The sequence below is a fragment of the Salvelinus sp. IW2-2015 genome, linkage group LG4q.2 (assembly GCF_002910315.2).
Source record: "Salvelinus sp. IW2-2015 linkage group LG4q.2, ASM291031v2, whole genome shotgun sequence".
In the NCBI taxonomy this organism is placed as follows: domain Eukaryota; kingdom Metazoa; phylum Chordata; class Actinopteri; order Salmoniformes; family Salmonidae; genus Salvelinus; species Salvelinus sp. IW2-2015.
In genome coordinates, this window is record NC_036843.1 from 9,619,334 (window position 1) to 9,637,951 (window position 18,618).

General features: G+C 44.3%; 2 protein-coding genes across 2 annotated transcripts in view; one reads left to right on the top strand and one right to left on the bottom strand.

The window, feature by feature from the left end:
- vash1 (vasohibin 1) overlaps nt 1-18,618 on the top strand; it is a 541,933-nt gene that overhangs the window by 312,710 nt on the left and 210,605 nt on the right. The gene's annotated exons all lie outside the window — the stretch shown is intronic.
- The window catches only part of LOC111962964 (latent-transforming growth factor beta-binding protein 2-like), a 153,371-nt gene that overhangs the window by 27,037 nt on the left and 107,716 nt on the right, over nt 1-18,618 (bottom strand). Inside the window, 17 exon segments of the mRNA XM_070443285.1 lie at nt 1,186-1,311; nt 1,948-2,073; nt 2,159-2,284; nt 2,481-2,606; nt 2,745-2,867; nt 2,979-3,101; nt 3,294-3,416; nt 6,406-6,525; nt 6,879-6,998; nt 7,376-7,504; nt 7,985-8,110; nt 9,096-9,194; nt 9,824-9,860; nt 10,062-10,081; nt 10,791-11,267; nt 13,782-13,946; nt 14,057-14,179. Coding sequence (XP_070299386.1) covers nt 1,186-1,311; nt 1,948-2,073; nt 2,159-2,284; nt 2,481-2,606; nt 2,745-2,867; nt 2,979-3,101; nt 3,294-3,416; nt 6,406-6,525; nt 6,879-6,998; nt 7,376-7,504; nt 7,985-8,110; nt 9,096-9,194; nt 9,824-9,860; nt 10,062-10,081; nt 10,791-11,267; nt 13,782-13,946; nt 14,057-14,179 — 2,289 coding nt within the window.

The window sequence follows — 18,618 nt, forward strand, 5'->3', positions numbered from 1 at the left end:
AGGGAGAGAGACAGGAAGAAGAGAGAGAGAGAAGGAGAGAGAGAGAGAGAGGAAGAAGAGAGAGAGAGAGAGAAGAGAGAGAGAGAGAGATGGAGACAGAGAGGAGAGAGAGACAAAGAAAGAGAGAGAGAGAGAGAGAGAGAGAGAGAAGAGAGAGAGAGAGAGAGAGAGAGAGAAAGAGACAGAGACAGAGACAAGGACAGAGAAGGAGAGAGAGAGAAAGAAAGAAAGAAAAAAAGAAAGAAAGAAAGAAAGAAAGAAAGAGGAGAGAAAGATGGAGACAGAGGGGAAGAGGAAAAAGAGAGAGAGCATCATAACATGAGTGAGGTCAGATCTAGCCTAAGGAACCAGTCTCTCAGGTCTGCTCTCAGCCTGAAACATGACTAATGGGCAAGGAGTCAGTCTCTCAGTCTGCCTCTGGCCTGATAACATGACTAATGACTGAATGCAAGGAGTTAGTCTCTCAGTCTGCCTCTGGCCTGATAACATGACTAATGGCTGAACGCAAGGAGTCAGTCTCTCAGTCTGCCTCTGGTATGATAACATGACTAATGACTGAATGCAAGGAGCCAGTCTCTCAGTCTGCCTCTGGACGCAAGGAGTCAGTCTGCACGTACAGTAAGCAAAGCCTCCTTTATTAGCTTGCACTGACAGTGCTTTATTAAAAAGGGTGGAGAGAAGTATGCAGGACAGGCATCTATTCCAAAACAGCAAGCTATTACAGGTGGTGTATAATTACTGTATCAACAAACACTCATGGCTCTCTGTTATGTGATCATTGGAAATTCCTTGCTCTGGTACAGATTGTATTTCTGATGGGGGAAATAGTGAAGGCCATTGTTAAGTGAATGGAATGGCTTTTGGTTTGCCTGTGGGTCAACAGAGGAGTTCCACAGTTTGTGCTGGCTGCGTAGGAGCTGGGGAGTGGTTGGTTTCATTTCAAATTAAGCCGTTAATCTTTCCCTGGCATGAAGACATCCATTAAAATCCAATCAAAGTCTGACTTGGACTTGTTTTCAGGATTTTCCCAGGGCAAAAACATTTCAAAAAGGAGATCTTCTTCCTAGTCTCGATCCACCCTTCCATTAAATGACATTAGAGTATGAACTGGATCTGTGCTGTTCATCTTGGGGAGAAGAATAGGAGGGCGGAGGTGAGTGTGTTCCAGAGGTTAGACAGTCTTACCCTGGCAGTGGGAGCCGTCCTCAGACAGGGTAAAGCCAGTCCCACAGCTGCTGCAGGAGAAGGATCCAGGACTGTTCCTACACAGCTGGCCTGGGCACACGTTAGCCACCAAGCACTCATCCACATCTGAACAACAGCACAGAGAAACAGAGAGAGAAGGCCAGTTAACTACATACCTGAACTGTAGCAGAGGATAGAATGCCTGGTGGAAAACATGACTACATGCCACATGTAATCATTTTGATCAGTTTCTAATTGATATGGCATAAAGTTCCACTGTCAACACATCTATCTCCCCAGCTGATCTATCAGTGGGACAGGCTGACTTCACTGTGTTTTATTTGAAGCCCATGTCTCTTTCTTTTGAACGCGGATCAGATGGATGGTGCCAGAGGGAGAGGGATGCAGGATCCAGTTATGATGTGATGTCTGGGAGGAGTATTTTGGGATCTTTAGCTAAGGAGACGGGCTTTGGGTCCAAGCCGTCACACCTGACATCATTTACAGACAACCTGAGCCTGCTGTTAACAAAAGGCGATGTGGGAGAGAGGCCTGGCTGGACTCACGCAGAGCCCAATGGAGGCGTTACCTGGCACACTCTCTCACATCTGTCACAGGCAGGGCAGAGGGCAGAGGTCAGAGCCTAACATGCTCATTGAGCACTCGGTAACACACGGCCTGCTAACGCACACAAATGCACAAACTCAGGCACGCACGCACACACCAACTCACATGTACGCAGGAAATGCGTCCAAGACTCACCATCACACTCCAGCCCATCCTCAGTCACTCTATAGCCTGACCCACAGGTGGTGCAGGTGAAGGAACCCTCAGTGTTGGTGCATGTTCCCCTGGGGCACGTAGTGGGCAGCTCACACTCATCAATATCTGTAAAACACCAATACGGTCTATTAAGTAAAACACCACTCCTTTGACGGACCATTAGATGTGGTTTCAGGGAGAATGGACCAACCTTCACACAGCTCTCCGTCTAGGGAGACGCTGTAGCCTGAGGGACAGGTGATGCAGGAGAAGGAGCCCTCAGAGTTCAGACAGATCCCGTTAGCACACACAGACCCAGACTGGCACTCATCAATATCTGGAGGAGACACCAGACCAGCACAGACATGAATTACTATTGGCAAACAAAGTATATACAAGTATTGCGTTACAGTTCTAAGACACACCTAGATCACAGTAACAGAGACAGTTATACAGTTGATGCACGCAAAGGGCATCCTTTACAGAAGGCGTGGGTTAATGTTCCAGCTGGGGAAGGCTTTGGCTGGACTCACCCTCACACCTCTGCCTGTCCTGGGACACCCTGTATCCGTCTTTACAGCGGGTGCAGGTGAAGGAGCCCTCTGTGTTGGCACACACCCCTCCCAGACACATGTCTGCCTTGGAGCACTCATCCACATCTGGAACAAAATGACAGATTGACATGAAGAATGAACAGTAGGATGCTACACACTGTCTGACATGCTATATCTGTCTATGGTGGATGATGATCTTTCAGGGTGTTGCCTGAAATGCTTAAGGTTGTACGGGTTCCATACCTTCACATCTCTGTCCATCCGCTGATCGCTGGAATCCAGGTCGGCAGTTCTTGCATGAGTAGGAACCTTCGGAATTGGTGCAAATTCCCGCGGGGCACACAGGTGTAGCACATTCGTCAACATCTAATAAAAACAACGATGAGGCATTAAAAGAGCCATAGAGAGCTCAGAGCTCGAGGAGAACAGTGGCATGCCGTGAAGGGTCATATTCCACACATCTAATCTTTTACAGACCTTCACAGGCCCTGCCGTCAGGAGCGCTTTGGTAACCAGGGTTACAGCTGCACCTGTGGGAGCCATCCAGATTGACACACCTGCCATGGAGGCAGGCTCCAGGGAGCAGACACTCATCCACATCTGGAGAAAAGACAGTATGTTGGAGGACCTTGTTAAACCACCGCTCCTCCTCACTGTTAACAACATTTATTAAAACCCCCTGGACCTCAAAGACTTCTTCAGTAGCACCATTTCCGCTTCAGAGAAATGTTTATTTTAATACCGAAACTGGAGAATGTATGATGTGGGACTTATGTTTTCACAAACAAGTACCTTGGCAACTGCTGTTGTCCAGAGAGGCCTGGTATCCTTGGTAACAGCTGCAGCTGTAGGAGCCCTCGGAGTTGACACACCTACCATGGGCGCACACCGATTGGTCCAAACACTCGTTGACATCTGAGGGTCAAGACAGGTCGCCAACATTGAGGTCACCACGCACAAAGACACATGAGTTTCACTGTGACAGATTTCAGACAGTAAAACACCCAGAACCCACGACATGATTAGTTGGAATATACTGACTGTACCCTGTGAATGTTTGTTATTATCTATTGTCCTGCCTTCATCTTTTCCAATTCATGCTCTAAGTCAATACACATGACAATGTCCAAAGCAAGTTATTTTTTGTGGAAGAAATCATACAGAAACATTGTTTTAGTTGACTCCAAAAGGCATAAAACAAAGACTATATTTCATGGCTCTCTAAGAATTTGCCAGGCAGCTCCTTCCTCTGTGCGTGTGATAGAGAGCATCTGTGTGTCTGTGAGTGTGTGAGTGGGCAGAGTACAACTCTCTCAACACAGTTGTGTGGGCAGGTTCAGTGTGAGGTGAATGACACAGTAGAAACAGAGGGCTACTGCACTGAAAACATTACAGGCAGGGCTTTGTGTGTCTCGTCTCGCGATGGCTCTAGCCAGACGTCTGTCAGTATGGCCCAAAACTTTGTTTCTGCAATCTCCTGGCATCTCTCAGTCCTCTACGATAAGCCTGACATGGGGCTGGAGCTGTTCTCTCTATCGCACAACCAATTAGGCTTATCCACAACGCAGCCAATTGGGCTCCAACTACTGTGCTACAGGCAATTGACTGAGGCAAACACTGGAAACAAACATAAAGAACACACACGCTGCTTGCATACATGGTCCCTGGTTTAGTTGAGTTCCTTCACCCATGTGGATATTAGCCTGTTAGTGGGGGTTTTGAACAAACTTTATTTAGCTCCTCTGTTCCACCTCATTTCCAGAGGAAGTGCAACTCAGCAGCTAGTCATACTCCACATCACAATATAGAACGCTATGAGTGCATGGATTGTATTTGTTTAAAGATCTACTAGCAGAAAATAATGGAGCCCATGTAGTGTTTTCTTTGAAGGGAAAGTAATAAAACTGGAGTAATCAAAGAGCCCGTAAGGTAAGGTCGAGCCTTCTTCCGTCATAGGAATCATTGGGAAGAAGTTATAGAACGGGCCAAAAAACCTGCCTGGATAAGTTCACCTTTCACAGGCCAGCTCAGTCAGGGAGGACTTGACCTTTACACAATAATCACCTCAGACGCTAAAATATACAATATTTTTCTGGAGGAGGCGAGAAGGAGAAGATGTCACAATACCAGCCAGGAGCATCTTACGTAACAGGAACACCTCAAGGTTGGGGGGGGTTGCTACACTGTGACGTTGGCTCGTTCAACATGCTACAGACCTTGTATAGTGTGTCATGCATTGTGTATTGAAGCCCTATAAACCCTCGTAGTGGTTTTATAGTGTAACAGAGGCAGTTATATGAGTGACTAACCACGGCCCTGTTTGTCTGACAGGGCCTTTTAACAGTTGGGTAATATTGGCCCCTTGACCCCTTCATACATCTCAGTCATCACTCCAGTCCTCTCCCCTTGACCCAGTAATAAAGACATAGCCCCGCTGGGCTCCACTGCAGAGGCCGGAGCCATCCAAAAATAATAGGCTGTTTGTTTAAGGCTGAGGCCAAGGGAAAATATTTTGACTCTCACAAATTGAAGTATTACAAACAATCTTTTACAGCAGCAGATGATATGAAAAGATCAGCAATAACAACGGTGATTTGTTTAACCCATTACAGTCTAAGCACTGTCTAAGCCAGAGGGGGGGTTCTACTAAGCTATATGGAATTGTTTTAAGAAGGTCATACCAAGGATCATTTAGCTATTTCATTTAGAATTTTAAGACCTCTTGAAGTATGTTTTTAATTTTTTTAAATAAATATTTGATTAACATTTTTATTTGGCCTTACTGCTAGTAGCCCATACAAATGCATTGAATAACAGATTCACTACACGGAACAACAGATAGTCTCCCCCCAAAAAGAAAAAATAAGTTTGTTCTGAAGTGTCTGTCCTATATCTGGGAGATATAAGAAAAATCAGGAAACATTTGTTTGTTTTTTTCACGTTTTTAACCACTTATTCTTGGCATTAAACAGTTTCCATATTTACAGTCCTTCCATAAATGTTTTCAACTGGGACCGGGGGACCTTCAGACGAGTCTTGTTCAGCCTGTAGGCATCCTAGAGCAAAACATGTACGTGTTCATGAGAGTCTCACCTTTCCACAGAGGGGTCATATTAGTGTGTAGCCCAAATCGTTCGGACGCTACAGACGATTTTGTGAGAAGATCGATTTGGTCTGACAAACACCTGTCACCTTTCACCGCAGATGCGGAAGTGCGACATCGGCATATTAAGACGCATCCAATGTAAAAAAAAAAACAGACATCTCGAGCTTAAACTGACAGATTTTTATGTAGATTTTTTAATTATGCTAATAAAATTTCAGCGGGGGCGTGGACATTGACTCTAGGGGGTTGAACAATATGGGTCTGGCCCTGGGGGCTAGGGATTGGCAGATATTACAAAAATAATAGAGCAACTGGAAGGTTAAAGAGTGAGGGAGAGAAGGACTGAGCTTATGAGTCACTAAATCACTGCCCACGCTATGAGAGAGCCATCACTCAAGCCCCACCAAGGCCTCTCCTGCGAGTGCTGTGGTTGGGGTGCTGTGGTAGTCCCCTGCACATAAAACATCCAATATTAACCCCTTTGAAAAGAGTATAACAGCATGAAATACATTTTCCACTATCCTTAATGACTCCAGCCCTTTGAGCAAAGCTATAAGTGAAAAATCTAAGTCAGACTTTTGGTTGCAAACTATAGAGGATCAGGCCTGTCAACATGTCCTTAAGACCATTCACCGTTGCACTGATGACATCTTATTGGTCATTTCTGGTGTTGCCAACTGAAAGCTTTGCTTACGTAAAGTGTGCCAGGCAGGCTGGGGGAATATTATCAAATCATAAAGAAGTTTAAGAGGGAAACCCAGCTCATTTCCAGGCATGGCCCCTGGAGGCCCATCTTACCCAGACATCTCCCGCTGGCAGCCCTGAACCCGGGGCCACAGGCCTGGCACTGGAAGGAGCCTGGGGTGTTGACACACCTTCCACTGGGGCACGAGCTGGGGCCCTGGCACTCATCTACGTCTGGCAATGGAACAGGGGAGCGAGAGGAGAGAGGGGAGTTGAGGAAATAACCATTAAAATAAGCCTGGATCTAGTCTCTGCATTTACACGGGCACTCCCACGCACGCACACACGCACACACACACACACACACACACCAATAATCATGCCTATATCCTCCCTCTGGTATTGCCTCCTATTTAAAGTCTCCACTTTGTTTTTCCCCTGGCTCAGAGCTGAGGAAAATACAACAATGTCTGTTCTGTGGCTGGATTAGATATGAACCCAGTGCAGCCAATAAACACCCATGGCCAGCATTGTGATGTTCTGAAAGTACAGAGTATTAAGGTTGTCTGTCTCTGTGCTGGATTCACCTTCACACTGCCCTTTCCTGGACTTGGCGTAGCCACTCTTGCATTCACAGGTGTAAGATCCCTCCGTGTTGACACAGTCACCATCCTGGCACTTGTTGGCCATGTCACACTCATTTATATCTGCACAGAATCCCCAGAACAAGTCAGAGAGGGAAGTGACAAAGAGTGGCTATTGTTCTATGAATCTGGCTCATTAGAGAAACATTGCTAGTCTGAAATTGGCCTTAAATTGCCTTGAAATACATAAAAGACTGTTTGAAAATGATGACATATTACACTTATATAGCACGTTTAAAAAGCTCAGATATGTCTTCTTAGAGCATCATTAATATTTTAATTTGTCTATCAGTTCCCCTGGTCGCTCTGGGGAGGGCTTTAGCTAGTATTCTTGTGTGAGAGCACCAGCTAGTACAGTATTTATGTGAGCAGTGAGAACATCACTGGGTGAACATCCCTTCCTAAAACTACAGCACCCAGCATGCTTTTCCCCATCTCACCCTGGCAGAACTTCCTGTTCTGGGTGATGACCTGGCTGTAGCCGCTGTAGCATTGGCAGGTGTAGGAGCCAAAGGTGTTCACACATCGGCCCTTCCCTCCACAAGGGTCCCCCTCACACTCATTTACATCTGGACAGAGAGAGGGAAGGAGGGAGACAGAAAGAAACAAATAAAGAGAGAGATAGATAGATATAGAGAAAAAGAAAGAGGTGGGAGAAAGGCCAGAGTGTTCCATTTCAGTTCCATTTCACCACTGGAGACCTTGTCCTTTCCAACCCTTCACTCTGGAGCCCCTCCACAGTGCAGAGTGGAGTGCAAGCATTCCTCAGTGATGGGCCAGAGCAGGGTTTGGACGGCGACTGCAGAGTGAGGTAACGGATCACAGCTCCGTGGCAGCTCTCTGGATTGCTCCGACCTTGTTGTCAGGCGTCGCATAAAGGGTCAACATAAACACAGGGATCGCTTTCACTTGGCTCTTGAGTTCTCAAGGCCTCTGTGCTTATATCGTATGTGGTGTGAACGGCGAGGCTCGTGTTGAGACAATGATATGGAGAGCTGACAGAACTCCCGGAGAAGCCCCCTTTGCCCACCCGGCTATTCCCGTCTTACCGATGCAGTTGGTCTGGAGTGCACTCAGCTTGTAGCCGGGGTCACAGTAGCAGGTGTAGCCTGTCTGCACTGGCACGCACAGCCCATGGCCACATATGGTTGGAGTGATGGAGCACTTGTCAATATCTGTGAGGGGATACTGACACTGACTTACCTGTGTGAACATTCAATACAATACAATACAATACAATACAATACAATACAATACAATACAATACAATGCAATACAATACAATACCAACAGACATGCCGTGCTCGTCCTATCCTATTAAGTTGTCTTTTTCACACAACTCTTCTTAAACACTATCTACTCCAAAGAAAGTTTACTCGTCTACCACGTGTTATTCTCCATGGAAACGCGCAGGCTGTTTTATGGCAGGCTGCATGGATGGGACACGTTTTACTGCGGTGTAGTGTTCAAACATGTGGCAGGGGGCGCTCACTAAGGGTCAGGATGACAGGGAGGGGCCATGCACTGTTAAGCCTGTCATTGGACTTGTCAGTTGTTTGTTTCAGTCCAAAGCGGTTCTTGTAAACATGAGCTGAGGGTGGGCTGCTGGGTTTGACTCAGAGCTCTGACCCTCTCCATAGGATGACCGCGAGTCACAAATACACATTCTCTCTCTTCTTTTCATGCAGGCCTGGCGTCTGTCCAGTCCAGACAGTTTCCTCTTCCAAAAGGCACACTCTCTCTGGTTTCTCGCCCTCTCGCCCTCTGTGCTGCTCGGAAGCCTGAAGCCAAGTTGGCTTGGGGGAGAAGGTCCACTAAGAGGACAACACATCCTCTGCTTCCCCTTGCTAAACTACGAGTCAGCCCTAAGAAATGTCTATCAAACAGGCCTGTTGGACATTCATAAGTCACAAATGAACTGAGAAATCCCATTAGTATCTAGAAAGCATAAAGTTGAATTGCAATTCTACATTTAAATAGTTATTGGAGAGCATTATGAGTAGACTGTTCCAATTCATTGAATTACCAAAGCTTGTCACCCCATTAAATCAAACTAAATCTGCGTCTGCTAATGTAGTGTTCATCTAGCATCAGTGGATGTCGAGGCACAGTGGCCAGTGCAGTGGAGACCGTGAAGTGTATTGTGACCATGCCTCTCACCTGTGACCTGAGTGGCCACATTGATGGAGGCTGTGTCCTTGCCCTCAGATTCAGGCCCCAGGTTGATGGGAGAGTCAGGAGTCACTTTCTCTACCACATCTACTGGAGACAGAGTTGGGGGACAAGAGAGAGGGAGAGAGACAGAGAGAGAAACAGAGAGAGAAAGAGAGAGCACGAAAGATAGAAAGAGACGAGGTGTCAACGTGTCAATGGGCCAATGGGGAGAGCAGACTGGATATCCAACAGCCTTGGCTGCTGCTACTTTCCCCTGACTGACATAGTATCTGCTTTTCCAACTGGCAATGGCATGACAATCACTCACAAGGTCCTCCTACGGTAGCATGGCAGTGATATAAAGATGAAATATGCCCTTTCTGCTTGCTAAAAACAGATAACAGACATCAATCAGCTGGACCCATAGATCGACTCAACCTACAGACTGTCAATGTTTTCATTGGCAGGGGAATCCCGGGGCAGGCTGCCTCTGCTGTGTGCTTTGTGTGAGCAATTTATAGAAAATGGATCAGGACTCCATGTGCCTGACTACTTGATGAATCTCTGTTTTCTCTGGCACTCTCATTGGTTTTATCAATGCACCATGAGGTGTAGGATCACTGTGTAAAAACACCACAGTAAATTACAGGCTGAAACTGTGATTATGAGTTATGAATATGAACAGACAGCATTGTGACGAGGTTCTTTGATGAATTGGGATTTAGATACATTACCTGGGTACTTCAATGGGGAGTCAGTCGCAACAGGACGCTGTGGAATAAGCAAGAATAGGTTCGAATTTGTTATAACAAAATGTGTTTCTCTCTTCTGACAGTTTTTACCATCAATGTCTTTTTCATATCGATTGCAATTACTTAATACCATAGGAGTCTTAAAGCTAAGACGCTGTGATTTCTTCTAAAATAAACATTTCAAAAGCGTGTTTTTTTTCCTGAGAGAAGAGGAACTCACCGGGTTCAATATTTCCACATCTGTTAGGAGAGAGAAAAGCGGCCCGTGTTATCAGTAGAGAAAAGTGACATTCGGTTAGCATTACCATGCATTGTCATTGAGATATCAATCCATGTTCTCATCGGGCGTTTTACTGTTTAGACGCCATCGTAAGGTCTTTGTCTCCAATAAAACTCATCTTACAGCACATTTATCCCTAAAGCCTGGGAGAAGACCTAGACTCTGATAATGTACTATACAGCCCATAGAAACATTTGAAACAGATATCTCAGATAATGAAGACACAATCCCTAAATATTTATGGTCTCCTTATATAAATAATTTTGCTCGGGCCATGCCGATAAATGATCCCATAACTGTAAATCAGAAGAATGTTTCACAGAAGATCCAGAGGCCGCAGATGTTTGACCTGTGTGGATTAAGTACTCTGCTCAAATGCTTATGGGAGGTGTATTCTGACAGATAGGGGAAGCAAATACTGTTTGATATTTAGTAGATGAGGATAAACCTGTTATTTGTGGAGATAAAAACATCCTGTTGATGTTTTCGTCTGTGTAAATAGCTACTTTATCCTCGTCTACTAAAAGGTTTTCCATTGTGTAACCTCGTAACTTTAGACCCATTTTAATACAGTATGTTGTAGAAATAATATTATCAATGGTCGACTGGCTACCTTATTTGGACACAAATACCACAATAAAATATGCATAACAATATAATTGTTCTCACCTTGAGGCTGGCTGGGGGTCTCCCCAGCTGGATGCTGGTTGTCTGGGTCTGGATGGAGAGGGTGTTGTGGTTGTTGGGGGGTGTGAGGGTACTGGGGGATCTGGGGCGTCTGGGGGAGCTCTTGGGGGTGCTGTGGATGGTGGGGTTTGTGGGATTGATGAGGGTACTGTGGGGTCTGGGGGTGGTGGGGTATCTCCTGTGGGTGTTGTGGTTGGTGGGGGTGTTGTGGATGCTGTGGTTGATGTGGTTGGCGGTGGTAGGGGTACTGTGGGATCTGTGGGGTCTGTGGGACGTGGGGCAGCTGCTGTGGGGGCTGAGCTGGCTGCTGGGGCAGTTGGGGGTGGCTAGGGTTTTGGGCCTCCCAGGAAACGCCAGTCCTCCTCAGCTCCTCTTCCTCCAGCTGTCTCAGGGAGATCTGCACGTCGGAGCGCGAGTATGTGTAGCCGTGGCCAGCGGGACAGATCTCCTTGAAATGGTCTGCAGGCGTACAGGGGCAAACAAAGAACCATAGAAAACATCATAAGGCCATAGTCCCCCCTTGGGCTCCTGAGCTAACATGAAACGCTGCCAGACAGTAATTATTGGTCGTATTTCTGTCTGGTGTTCGCAGCAATACCAAAAGCCATCCATGTAATACCATTATGTAAAGCATGCCATACTGTAGTCTCTCCTCTGTGAAGGGGATTGGGTTTCAGCCATGGCCAGGGAGGGAGCTACCAGGGCAGTGACAGCCGTCAGAGAGGCTATCACAGAGGGGGTTTGGATGTGTCAGATGGGTGTGAACGTTTAAATTGGGATCGTTAGCGTTTAGAAAGAATCTCTAATTGAAAAGCGATGTTTTTCCCCCAGTGCAGTTATCACTAACTAGACGATAGGCTATAAAGACCTGGGGAAATTTGTGTAATTGAAATAAAACCAAAAAGGAAGACGTGAACTCTTTAGTAAATATGCGAGATACATATTACCAAGACACATGCGGTTCTTTCTGCCTGCCCACTCCTCTCTCCCTCACGGTGGCTCGCTTGCGCTTTCTCTTCGCTCATGATGCGAATGTGTGTTCAGTCTTCGGTCTGTTGCGTGTAGAATATCCTAGCCTATGATGATGATGATGATGATAGGGCCCTGCTTTACTGAAGTTGCGAGACACATGCAAGCCAAGAAATTGCGAGATACAACATTCCGTTTGGAGTTGACTCTCCACCACTACGTCATAATCGTTAACAGTTGGGAAAATGGCAGAGAAAGGCAAGTGACAGCAGCAAAGTCCTGTATGACAATAATTTGAGAAGGTAAATGAGAAGGCAATAAAATGCAAACGTACAGTAATTGTAGTACAGGTGCAATACTTAACCATCTGAAAGGGACGCACCGTGAGATCCTAATTTGAAGGGGAACTGCATCAACCACTAGCGGTCATACACAGGACCATATTTTGCATTGTGAATTCACATGCAATTTATTTATTTTTTCTTAGCATTTAAACTAAGAAAAAAATATATGTTTAAAGATATATATTTGTATTTCATTTGTCACATCCCTAGTTTCAGACACAGGCTCAGGGCAGTGCCAGGGGGGCAGTGTCAGGGGGGGAAGTAGAGGATCATGTAGTACTAACTGACCTTTGAACTCTGGGCAGGAGAAGAGTGAGTAAGCGAGCCAGTGCCAGTGTGTGGAGGACTGACTGAAGAAATAAAAGGAGGGCGATTGCATCTCTTTGTGTTGGAGCCCAACACATTTCAACAGGGGTGAATCCATTACAGTTAAATAGTATTGTACCCTGCCTGACCTGGAGCACAGGCCTCTATGACAATTTTATAATGGACAAATAATCTCTGGAATATAGATACCAATACTGACAGCACTGTGGTTAGGTGCAACTGTAAATGCAAGAAGCATGGATACGATGAAGTCTCCTAACTGATCTGTCTAATGCGGATGGAGATGGGGATTTGTGGCTAATTCCACATCAGAGCTCTAAGTCTAACAGGAAGGCAAGTCAATGTGCTCCTATTATGACTAATAATGAGTCTGGATGCTCTGTGTTCAACATGGCTCTAACAGGAAATGTAAAACATGTAGCATATTTGAGGTTTAAAAAGGCTTCTGAAGTTTGTAATTTCCACTTTGAAATTTCAGACCTGATTTTCCCTTTAGAAAAATGTATAAACCCCTACAAAAATATCCATTCATTATAATCCACATTATAATTCACATCTCCTGTAGCTGCAGTATTATTTTCCTGCTGTAACAAACTGTTTCGAATGAAGATCCTTCATCTGTACAAAAGTCAGTGTCTGGCGATGACAGGGTAATCAGGCTGTATGTGGACTGCATCTACACATAGAGCAGAGCACTAGTCTGGCATAGCACCATGGAGGTCTGGCTCTCTGATATCTGATCTATGACAACCTCCATGAATCACTTGCCAAAACGGTCACTGCTCTAAATAATGGCCTTTTCTTTGACTTTGAAGATAAAATCGGCAAGAAAAAAGAGGATGACGACCACAGCCCATGTTTGATTTGGCTGGACTCGTTTCTCTTTCTTTGGGAGACATAGCTGGACTATTACTGGCGTTCCTCTCCAAGGGCCTGTGTGATAACACACCATTCACTCCCACTATTATAATATTATACAGTCTCAACATATAAAGGTTCTGTTGTTTTGATCTTATTCCACATCAAACACATTGGGTTATCTTTGAACTGCAATACATGACTGGCGTGCTATCGAGGCCAGTATAATATAGTGAGTGAAGCCTGAATGACTGTTGTGTTGAGTAGCATGTACTGTATGCTTTCATTAACATCACAATACGCAGCCTAAGATCCCACATTTCGTCCCGCTGTTAAAATCCAACCCAGCCAATGAATGTTCACCAAGTGTAATCAAACTAGAAATATTTAACCAGTTCATCGAGGTTGTAGTGTTGAGAGAGCGAGAGAGAGATTAAGTAAGAGAGAGAAATAGAGAGAGTGTGTGTGTGGGTACCTGTGTCTGGCAGAGGGCACCTCTCGCAGGCCGTGCCCCAGGCCTTGCCCACACGGCTGCAGCAGCAGATCTGTTTGGTAATGTGCTGAGCGAGAGGCAGAGAGCAGGTCCCCACTGACGCTGAGCGGTAACACATCCCCCTCTGGTCCGACACAGCCTTGTCCGCTGTCCGGAAAAACATATACAAGCCTCCATGAGACAGACCTCACAGACCAAGGAAACACCATAAGACAGACAGACCATCAGAGGTAACATCAGGCAGTAGGAGTACTCACAGACACAGTGGCTCCTAGCAGGGTCCAGCATGTAGCCTGGTTTACAGGTGCATCTGTAGCTTCCTCTGGTATTCAGACACTCAGCGTTCTTACAGATCCCATTCATCAGACACTCGTTGATGTCTGAGAAAAGAAAACACTCCACGGTAGTACAGTATCTGATTGTTGGGTTGTCATCATGAAACAGGAAAGGGCCTTCCCCAAACTGTTGCCACAAAGCTGGAATCACAGAATCATCTAGAATGTCATTGTATGCTGTAGTGTAAAGATGTCTCTTCACTGCAACTAAGGGGCCTAGCCCGAACCATGAAAAACAGCCCCAGACCATTATTTCTTCTCCACCAAACTTTACAATTGGCACTATGCATCTGGGTAAGTAGCGTTCTCCTGGCATCCGTCAAACCCAGATGGTGAAGCGTGATTCATCATTCCAGAGAACGCGTTTCCACTGCTCCAGAATCCAATGGTGGTGAGCTTTACACCCCTACAGCAGACGCTGGCATTGTGCATGGTGATCCTAGGCTGGTTGGCCATGGAAACCCATTTCATGAAGCTCCCGACGATCAGTAATTGTGCTGATGTTGCTTCCAGAGGCAGTTTGGAACTCGGTAGTGAGTGTTGCAACCGAGGACAGACGCTACTTGCTTCAGCACTCGACGGTCCCATTTTGTGAGTTTGTGTGGCCTACCACTTCGCCGCTGAGACGTTGTTGCTCCTAGACGTTTCCACTTCACAATAACAGCTCTTAAGAGTTGACCGGGTCAGCTCTAGCAGGGCAGAAATTTGACAAACTGACTTGTTGGAAAGGTGACATCCTATGACGGTGCCACGTTGAAAGTCACTGAGCTCTTCAGTAGGGCCATTCTACCGCCAATGTTTGTCTATGGAGATTGCATGGCGGTGTGCTCGACTTTATGCTGTACAACTGTCAGCCATGGGTGTGGCTGAAATGGCCAAATCCACTAATTTGAAGGGGTGTCCACATACTTATAGATGCCCTAGATGACATATGATAGATGCTATAGATAACATATGATAGATGCCATAGATGACATATGATAGATGACATAGATGACATATGATAGATGACATAGATGACATATGATAGATGCCATAGATGACATATGATAGAGTGCTATGAATGACATATGATAGATGCCATAGAGACATATGATAGATGCTATAGATGACATATGATAGATGCCATAGATGACATATGATAGATGACATGATGCGATGACATATGATAGATGACATAGATGACATATGATAGATGCCATAGATGATATATGATAGATGCCATAGATGACATGTGATAGATCCATATGATGATATATGATAGATGCCATAGATGACATATGAATAGATGCCATAGATGACACGTGATAGATGCCATAGATGACATATGATAGATGCCATAGATGATATATGATAGATGCCATAGATGACATGTGATAGATGCCATAGATGACATGTGATAGATGCCATAGATGATATATGATAGATGCCATAGATGACATTTGATGAATGCCATAGATGATATATGATAGATGCCATAGATGACATGTGATAGATGCCATAGATGACATGTGATAGATGCCATAGATGATATATGATAGATGCCATAGATGACATATGATAGATGCCATAGATGACATATGATAAGATGCCATAGATGATATATGATAGATGCCATAGATGACATATGATAGATGCCATAGATGACATGTGATAGATGCCATAGATGATATATGATAGATGCCATAGATGACATATGATAGATGCCATAGATGACATATGATAGATGACAATGATAGATGCTATAGATGACATATGATAGATGCCATAGATAACATATAATAGATGCCATAGATGACATATGATAGATGCTATAGATGACATATGATAGATGCCATAGATAACATATAATAGATGCCATAGTGACATATGATAGATGCTATACATGATACTGTATATGAAAGATGCCATAGATGACAAATGATAGATGCTATGAATGACATATGATAGATGCCATAGATGACATATGATAGATGCTATAGATGACATATGATAGATGCTATAGATGACATATGATAGATGCCATAGATGACATATGATAGATGACATAGATGACATATGATAGATGCCATAGATGATATATGATAGATGCCATAGATGACATGTGATAGATGCCATAGATGATATATGATAGATGCATAAATGACATATGATAGATGACATATGATAGATGCTATAGATGACATATGATAGATGCCATAGATAACATATAATAGATGCCATAGATGACATATGATAGATGCTATACATGATACTGTATATGAAAGATGCCATAGATGACATATGATAGATGCTATGAATGACATATGATAGATGCCATAGATGACATATGATAGATGCTATAGATGACATATGATAGATGCCATAGATGACATATGATAGATGCCATAGATGACATATGATAGATTAAATATGATAGATGCTATGAATGACATATGATAGATGCCATAGATAACATATAATAGATGCCATAGATGACATATGATAGATGCTATACATGATACTGTATATGAAAGATGCCATAGATGACATATGATAGATGCTATGAATGACATATGATAGATGCCATAGATGACATATGATAGATGCTATAGATGACATATGATAGATGCCATAGATGACATATGATAGAGCCATAGATGACATATGATAGATGCCATAGATGACATAGACAGATAAGATATGATAGATGCTATAGATGCCATAGATGACATATGATAGATGCCATATGATAGATGCCCTAAATGACATATGATAGATAACACATGATAGATGCCCTAGATGACATATGACAGATAAGATATGATAGATGCTATAGATGACATATGATAGATGCCAAAGATGACATATGATAGATGACATATGATAGATGCCATAGATGACATATGATAGATGGCTTTTTAAACAATATAATACATCAGAGCAGAGTGACATCACTAGATAGTGTGTGAAATGCACGTGAACTGTGTACACACCACACACACACACTCTATTGTATTTGTTCTTGGTATCTTGTCAAATCTTTTTTTATAAAACAGAGAGAGAGAGATAAAGTGATGGTTATTTTCCTGAAAGAACAGGGTAGTGGAAACGGAGCAGAGATGGTTATTTTCCTGAAAGACCAGGGTAGTTGGAAACGGAGCAGATATGGTTATTTTCCTGAAAGACCAGGGTAGTTGGAAACGGAGCAGAGATGGTTATTTTCCTGAAAGAACAGGGTAGTTGGAAACGGAGCAGAGATGGTTATTTTCCTGAAAGACCAGGGTAGTTGGAAACGGAGCAGAGATGGTTATTTTCCTGAAAGACCAGGGTAGTTGGAAACGGAGCAGAGATTGTATTTTTCCTGAAAGACCAGGGTAGTTGAAACGGAGCAGAGATGGTTATTTTCCTGAAAGACCAGGGTAGTTTGGAAACGGAGCAGAGATGGTTATTTTCCTGAAAGACCAGGGTAGGTTTTGAAACGGTAGCAGAGATGGTTATTTTCCTGAAAGACCAGGGTAGTTGGAAACGGAGCAGAGATGGTTATTTTCCTGAAAGACCAGGGTAGTTGGAAACAGAGCAGAGATGGGTATGTCTTAGATTAGCATCCCTGTTCCTACAGTTTATTTCCCACACTGTGACCAAGGTCAATGCATCCTATAAGCTCATGTTAGGAAATATACTAGAGGCAGAGAGTGTTTTTCCCCCTCAACCATGTGCGGAAAGGAGGAAAGATAGCGGGATGGTGAGTGGCGTTTGTTTATGTGTCCATTCAACAGCAGAGAGCTGTGCTCCTGAGTCACCCAGCCAGCCAGAGGAGTTAGCTAGTGGCCCAGGCAGGAGGCAGGAGAAGAGGAGAAGAGCACCACATGCCTCAGCCTCTTAGTCATGCCACCACATTGGGACCATGCAGGGTTTGTTTTTTCACAGAGTTAAACAAAGAGTAAATCATTAGGCCTTTTCCCATTGCCGTGACGACTGGAACCTGACAAGCTGCCATGGCAGATTTTCCCAATAATAATGAATCTGCTCTTGTTTTGCTGGTGTGGTAGCCGGTGGAAATAGTGAGCTTATAAGGGAACAGGCAGGGTCTGGGGAGTGATGGGAGGCAAAACAAACTATCATGTGAGTACAGGACTCTCTCTCTCTATACAGTGGGGCAAAAAAGTATTTAGTCAGCCACCAATTGTGCAAGTTCTCCCACTTAAAAATATGAGAGAGGCCTGTAATTTTCATCATAGGTACACTTCAACTATGACAGACAAAATGAGAAAAAAAATCCAGAAAATCACATTGTAGGATATTTTATGAATTTATTTGCAGATTATGGTGGAAAATAAGTATTTGGTCACCTACAAACAAGCAAGATTTCTGGCTCTCACAGACCTTTAAGAGGCTCCTCTGTCCTCCACTTGTTACCTGTATTAATGGCACCTGTTTGAACTTGTTATCAGTATAAAAGACACCTGTCCACAACCTCAAACAGTCACACTCCAAACTCCACT